Source organism: Chiloscyllium plagiosum, chromosome 2 (genome assembly GCF_004010195.1).
Source record: "Chiloscyllium plagiosum isolate BGI_BamShark_2017 chromosome 2, ASM401019v2, whole genome shotgun sequence".
In the NCBI taxonomy this organism is placed as follows: domain Eukaryota; kingdom Metazoa; phylum Chordata; class Chondrichthyes; order Orectolobiformes; family Hemiscylliidae; genus Chiloscyllium; species Chiloscyllium plagiosum.
Window position 1 is genome coordinate 35,073,821 of NC_057711.1, and position 7,712 is coordinate 35,081,532.

A 7,712-nucleotide genomic window follows, 5' to 3' on the forward strand; every position below is an offset into this window, starting at 1 on the left:
CTCTGTCCCTCTCTCTCTCTCTCTCTCTGTGTCTCTCTCTCTCTCTGTGTCTCTCTCTCTCTCTCTCTCTCTCTCTCTCTCTCTCTCATGAGAGAGTAGCCCTGAGGTCTGGTAAGACTATGGTGACTTTACCTTTTGAACAGTGCTTACACTGACTGTCTGGTTACTTGCTTTCAAAATGTGCAGTAATACTGCAGCAATCCTTGTTTTTAAAAAAGTTGCTTTTTTCTCCCATTTCAGTCCATGATTTAAAAAGGCAATGTCTTACCACCTGCTTTGTTATTCTCAGAGCCCCAGGTTTGTTTGTCCCCACTTTCCCTTTTGAAGGAATGTAAATTTGTGCCCAAACTATTTCCTTTTTGAAGGTAACCCATTGTTCAGCTACTGTTCTTTCTGGCAACTCTTTGCTTCTGGTCTATTCAGCCAGGCTCTCCTCTTACCCACTGAAGCCTGCTCTCCTCCATTTCATTACTGTTACTCTGGGTTGATCAGTGTCTTCCTAAACCTAATGATTCAATGTCACTGTGCCCTAAATGTTCTCCCATTGTTAGTTAATCTCCTTCGAGACAGTGAGATGTGCAGATGCTGGCAATCAGAGTTGAGAGTGTGTTGTTGAAAAAGCACAGCAGGTCAAACAACATCTGAGGTGCAGGAAAATCGACGTTTTGGACAGGAGCCCTTCATCAGGCCCTCTCCTTGGCCCAGTTCAGTCTCAAGCACCAGGTCCAGCTGTGCCTCCTTACTTATTGAAGTGGACTTAGACTATTGACAAAAACATTCTGAACACAATCTAAGAACCCCGCGCTTTTGCAGTACTGCTATCCCAGTCGATACGCAGGTAGCTAAAGTCCACCTGTATGACTGTGTGTATGGTGTTTGCACCTCTCTTTAATTTCCTTGCAAATTTATTCCCCTATTTCTTTCCCACCAACTAGCGGTCAATATCTTATGCTGAGCAATGTAATTGGCACCCTTCTTAATCTCTAGCCAAATCCATTCTGCCCTTGAACTCTCTGAAGCCACCTCTTCCTCCAGTACTACAATGCTCTGCTTAAATGAAAATTGCAACCTCCACCCCTTTTTTCTCCCCTTATCTAAATTTCTGAAGAGTTTGTAACCAGGAGTACTTAACATCCAGATCTGTCCTTCCTTAAGCCAGGTCTCTGTTATTGGCACCACATCATAATCTGAAAATAATCTGTCTCTCTCACTCCCCAACCTTATTTGCTATATGCTGTGTAACCCTGATTTGAACTTCATTATTTTCTCCTTTTACTCTATCTCCACTTATTGATTTATTATTCTCTATGCTAACTGCCTCTTCCAACATTTTGTGCACCTTAATATAACTCTCTTTTATATTCTGTTCTGATTCCCACATCCCTGTTAACAGACTGGGGAAATTTCTGTATGTTAGAGTAAAGGTTGCCTTTTGAATAGCATTTAGACAATGTTGAATATATTGTTTTGTTACTGCAAAAGTCTTGAAATCTTGTTTGATTTTGTTTCCCACTCTGTCACTAAAAATTTATATTCTTACAAGTTATCAGACCCTACAAGGATCTTACAATTTTAAGATTACATTGTAACATGGTTGTAGATCTTTGCTTATCTCTTGAAGAACAAATTTGGAAATGAATAGTCCATAGGTTAACAAGTTTTTTTGGGGGGTAACTTGGAATAAAATAATATGATTAATATTTTAATCATAATATGAAAGGAGAGATGGATACAGTTGGTGTCTATAGGCCAGTCTACTTGACATCTCCGTTGGAAACTTTGAAAAAATAATCTAAGACAAAATTAATTGCTAGTTTTTTGAAAATTATAGATTAATAGCAACAAATACAGATTTTTTTTTTGAAAGTAAATCTGGTTTGACTAACTTGATTATATTTTTCTATCTCTCTTTTGTTTCTGTGTCAATGAGTGTTATCTATCTCATGTATATCTGTGGGGGTCTGGTTAGCTCAGTTGGCTGGACAGCTGGTTTGCAATACAGAGTGATGCCAACAGCATGACTACAGCTCCTGCTATGGCTAAGGTTACCATTGAAGACTTCTTCTCAATCTCTCCCCTCTGAGGCGTGATGACCCTCAGTTTAAACCACCACCAGACATCTCTCTCTAATGAGAGAACAGCCCTATGGTCTGGTAAGACAATGGCAACTTTACCTATATGTGTGGATTTTCAAAGTGAGCATTGATTAGGCACCACGTGATAGACCTGTTATCAAAATTAGACTTAATAGGACTAAACGAGACAGTGATGGCATGGATACAAAAATTGGCTAAGGTAAACAAAGTGCAGAGTGATGGTGAATGGCTGTTTTTCAAACTGAAAGGAAATATGGTGATGGTCCCAGACGATAATATTAGGACTGCTACTTTTCTTGATCTATATTAATAACCTTGACTTGGATATAAAGAGCATTTTTAACAAAGTTTCTAGATGCAATGATACTTAATCAACAATAGAATGGATATTGATAGACTGGTGAACAGAAATACACTTGATCATTGTTAATTTGCTAACAGCATGTTTTGCTGTATCATATATTGTCAGGTAACATCACTTGGGGAGCGGATCGTTCTGTACGTTTTGAACCGCATCATTTATAGAGCCCAGGAAATGAGTGCGGATGAACTCCCTTTCCTTTGCCACAGCGCCACCGAATATGCTAAAATTCTCTGGAAGTCTGGGAAAGCAATTGGATTCTACTCCATCAAAATAGCAGGTATCTTACCTGGCATTGAGCATAGGCACTTACACGAGTGCCATTTGTTTACTGGGGAGAATGAAGGCCTTGGTGAGGAGGCAGTCAAGATTTATACTTTAGTGGGTGTAACAAAGATATCCAATAATGGTTACAGTGATGAGCGACTTCAGTTACTTGAATAGTTCAGAGAAGCTATAGTTTTCTGTGTGGCAAAGTAAAGAGAAGATTTTGAAGGTGTTCAAATTCATGAGGCATCTGGGCAGAGTTGATAGAGAGAAACTATTCCATTGTTGGAATGATTGAGAACCAAAGGACACTAATACAAAATGGATGACAAATAGAACAACTGCAGCATGAGGTGCACCTTTTTAATGTACTGAGTAGTTTGTTATGATCACAACTTGTAATAATAATAGGCAAGTCTGATCCCAGAATGGTTGCTAGTTTAATAGCCTAATACGTTTTATTCGTTTAAATGTTGTGGTGGTCACTCATTGCATATGTTCACATGAAACTGCCAATGTACTTTTACGAAAGAATATAAATTTATTACAGAACAGGGAAAAACATTACAAAAATAAGATACAATTTGGAAAGTTTGTTAAACAATAAAAAAGTCAACCTTTTTTCCCAACAATATCCTTTACAGATATTCTGGTCCAGAGAAGTATCACTCCTACCATGACTCTTTTTAAAATTTCTTATTCAACTGATGAAGTCCAATGCATTTTCTTGGGGCCACCTTAATACAGTTAGGACCCCAAAAAGCAACGAGGATCAGGGGAACCTTGGTGTGCATGTCCACTGGTCCCTTAAGATAGTGGGACAAGTAGACAAAATTGTTAAGAAGGCATATGGGATACTTTTTCTTTATTAGCCAAGGCAGAGTGATCAAAAGCAGGGAGGAAATGCTGGAGTTGTATAAAATGTTGGTTGGGCCATAGCTAGAGTACTATGAAGTTCAGGAATCCATATTAGAGGAGGGATGTGATAGTATGGGAGAGGGTACAAAGGAGATTTCCCAGAATGTTGCTTGTGCCAGAGAGTTTTTCTTAAATGCCCCATGCTCTTGATTTCTGTGAGGCTTTGTGTCACTCCATTCAGTATATTTATCAGCTGAGCTGAGATGGCATGTCATCACTTCCCAGCCACTCTGTTACTGTTTTTAATCCTTCCTTTTTAGGAAGCAAATGCGATACCTTCCTGACTCAGCGTTACCAGCTGCCAATACTTGACACCATCTTTGTGAGGAAGAAGCATCGTGGGAAGGGATATGGTCTGCAAATGCTGGAAGACTTTGTTGACAGTTTCACAGAGGATATGCTGGGTTTGAGATACCCACTTTCACCCTCTATGTATGGAGGTAAATATTTTGTTTTGCTAAAAGGATTTTCTTACAAATTGATACTGTAGTATTGTGAAATATGTGGATGATTTGTAAAATAAAACTTAAAGATTCTCATGAAATATCATAAATCACAGATTTTCTGCAGTAAATAATGTGAAAAGAAATGCATTTTTACTAAAATATAGCACATTGCCATGGAAATTGGGATGGAATATTTAGCACACTGCATCGTGAGATCAGTGTGGTGAGTTAAAGGCCCTTGAACAGTCCTCTTGGCTTGATTATCCCACTTTATCTCCAACAAGTTGATTTATCTTTTCAATTATGAAGAGTCAGTGTTGTGTGACCTTGCCATGGATATGTTTAATTACAACATTAGTGTCATACAACAATTGTGTGATAGGCCCAACCATTTTTTAGCTGCTTTATCAATGACCTGCCCTCCATTGTAAGAGCAGAGGTGGTGCTGCTCGTGGCCAATTACTGTATTCAGTATTGTCTAGGACTTGATGGATACTGAAGGAGACCGCTGTGGCAAGACCTGGATAGCATTCAGGCTTTCATTATTGAGTGTCTAGTAAGATTTGCGTCATGCAAGTTTCAAGAAGAAAGAATCTAGCCACCACCATCCCTTGATAGTAACATTCAGTGGTAACTTCCATCGCTGATGTCCTGGAGTTACCATTAACTAGAAACTGGACTGGACCAGTGGTTATACATGCAGGTTAGAACTTGGGACTTCTGCAGAAAAGAATTCATCTGACTCCTTAAAGCTTGTATATTATCAACACGGCACAAATACAAATTCTCAGCACTTGTCTGGATGCATTTAGCTTCAACAATAATCAAAAGACTCGATATCATCCAGGGCAAAACATACTTTTAATCCCACCACTATGACGCACAGTGTGTTCTGTATACAACGTGCAACTAGAGCAACTTGCTAAAGTTTGTTTTACAGCACCTTCCAAAGCAGTGACTTCTACTACCGAGAAGAATAATTCCACTACCTGGAGGCTCCCCTCTAAAACACATACTCCATCTTGAACTGAAACTACGTGTAGCTGATCCTTTGCTATCACTGCATTAAAATTCAGATACTCTCTCCCGATCAGCGTTACGGTAACTTCATTTAGACTGTAGCAATTCAAGGAGGCAGTACACTACCACTACCGTAAACATATTAATTAGCATAAATACTAGTCTTGTCAGCAACACTCTCATTCCATGAATGAATTTTAAAAATTACATAATGCCTTCTAACATCAAAACACATAAAATGTAACCAAGAGTACTGAGTCATGATTTGGAGGTACCGGTGTTGGACTGGGGTGTACAAAGTTAAAAGTCACACAACACCAGGTTATAGTCCAACAGGTTTATTTGGAAGCACTAGCTTTCGGAGCACTGCTCCTTCATCAAGTGGACAGCCATCTGATGAAGGAGCAGCGCTCCGAAAGCTAGTGCTTCCAGATAAACCTGTTGGACTATAACCTGGTGTTGTGTGATTTTCCAACTTTTCAATGAGCACTGAAGGTATCGACTTCAAAGGAGAAGAGAAATGGACAAACAGAGGGGTTTGTGGAACAGTTTTCAGAATTTATGGCTAAGAATGTTGAAGGCCAAGTTGAGGTAAAGGAATTTGGGGTAGAAATGGTCCTGGAGGGATGTAGAGCTGACAGGACATTGTATGAATAGGGCCAGAAGGATTTAGAACAAGGATGAGAATTTTAAATTTACACTTGCTGTATCAGGAATCAAGGCATTGTCAATAAATGGGGGTTTCTATAAAAATTCATTCATGGATCTGGATGTCATCTGCGAGCCAATATTTATTGCCCACCCTTAATTGTCAAGCTGAAAATGATGGTCACAGCTACCTTCTTGTACCATTGCAGTCCTTGGGATTTCCAGTTACCCACAATGCTGGTGGGCAGGGACTTCGCCCCAGTATTAATGAAGGAAGGAGAGAAGTACTGTCTATCCAAGTCAGAGTGACGAGTGGCTTGGAGGGGAACTTGCTGGTGGCGTGCCAACTGCTGTCCTTGTTGTTCTAGATTTTAGAGGCCACAGTTTTGGAAGGTGTTGTATTCCACCTCACTCCCCACTTTTTGTGCCTGTGGTCAGGCAATGGGGAGACAAAAGACTAGTTACTCATCCGAGGACTCCTAGTTCTGACTTGCGCTTGTACCTCAATTTATTTGGCTGATTAGATTGTCTCTCGTTTGAGAGAGTCACTGCCTGGCTCTTGTGTACCATGATTGTTTCTTGCCACTTGTTAGCTCAAACTTGGATACTGTCTGGGTCCAGCTGCATGTGAACAAAGATTGCTTCATATGATTTGGGTATCTGTGAATATGGAACATCGTGTAAACATTTGCTAACCTACACTTCTCACCTGTTGGAGGAAAGGTCATAGATAAAGCGGTTGAAGATGGCTGAGCCGAGGACATGAGACCTTGTAGTAATGTCCTGGACCTATGATGATTAACTTTCAAGTAAACCACAACTGTCTCCCTTTTTGTGCTAGTTCTGACTCCCAATAGAGAGTTCACCCACTGGCATTTGTGCTGGAGTCCTCAGGAGAAGGCTGAAGTGGATTATCCGCTCAGCAGTTTTAGCTGAAGATGAATGCATGTATTTCAGCCTTTTGTTTTTGCACCAATATGCTGGGCTACCCCATTACTAAGGATTGGGCTTATTTATGGAACCATTACCTCAAGTGAAATGTTTAATTGTCCACTGCTTTGGTTGCAGCACTATACTTTGGTCCCATCTGTTGGTTGTGCAGTTGCTTAGCTCTGTCTATTATCTGCTGCGAATGCTGTTTGGCACACAGTAAGTCTTGTGTTGTGGCTTCACCAGGTTGATACCTCACTTTTATATCTAATTAGATCTGCTCCTGCCATGCTCTTCATAGAACTAGGTTTGACGTCCTGGCTTGATGGTAGAGTGGGGTAATGCAAGGTCATTCGGTCACAGATTGTGATTTGAATGTAAGACCATAAGACATAGGAGCGGAAGTAAGGCCATTCGGCCCATCGAGTCCACTCCGCCATTCAATCATGGCTGATGAGCATTTCAACTCCACTTACCCGCATTCTCCCCGTAGCCCTTAATTCCTTGTGACATCAAGAATTTATCAATTTCTGCCTTGAAGACAACAATTTCCTAGCGTCCACCCTCTCCAAGCCATGTATTATCTTGTAAGTTTCTAATAGATCTCCCTTGAATCTTCTAAACTCCAATGAATACAATCCCAGGATCCTCAGCCGTTCCTCATATGTTAGACCCACCATTCCAGGGATCATTCGTGTGAATCTCCGCTGGACACGCTCCAGTGCCAATATGTCCTTCCTGAGGTGTGGGGACCAAAACTGGACACAGTATTCCAAATGGGGCCTAACCAGAGCTTTATAAAGTCTCAGTAGCACAACAGTGCTTTTATATTCCAACCCTCTTGAGATAATTGACAACATTGCATTTGCTTTCTTAATCACGCACTCAACCTGCATGTTTTCCTTTAGAGAATCCTCAACTAGCACTCCCATATCCCTCTGTACTTTGGCTTTACGAATTTTCTCACCGTTTAGAAAGTAGTCCATGCTTGTATTCTTTTTTCCAAAGTGCAAGACCTCACATTTG

The 7,712-nt window shown here is 40.4% G+C and overlaps 1 protein-coding gene across 3 annotated transcripts in view; it reads left to right on the forward strand.

Moving 5' to 3' along the window:
• The window catches only part of LOC122558645 (soluble lamin-associated protein of 75 kDa-like), a 108,859-nt gene that overhangs the window by 57,449 nt on the left and 43,698 nt on the right, over nucleotides 1-7,712 (forward strand). For all 3 annotated transcript variants that reach the window (XM_043707446.1, XM_043707458.1, XM_043707454.1), the window contains exons 5-6: nucleotides 2,566-2,737; nucleotides 3,903-4,082. In XM_043707446.1, the coding sequence (XP_043563381.1) occupies nucleotides 2,566-2,737; nucleotides 3,903-4,082 (352 nt within the window). The remainder of the gene's footprint in view (nucleotides 1-2,565; nucleotides 2,738-3,902; nucleotides 4,083-7,712) is intronic.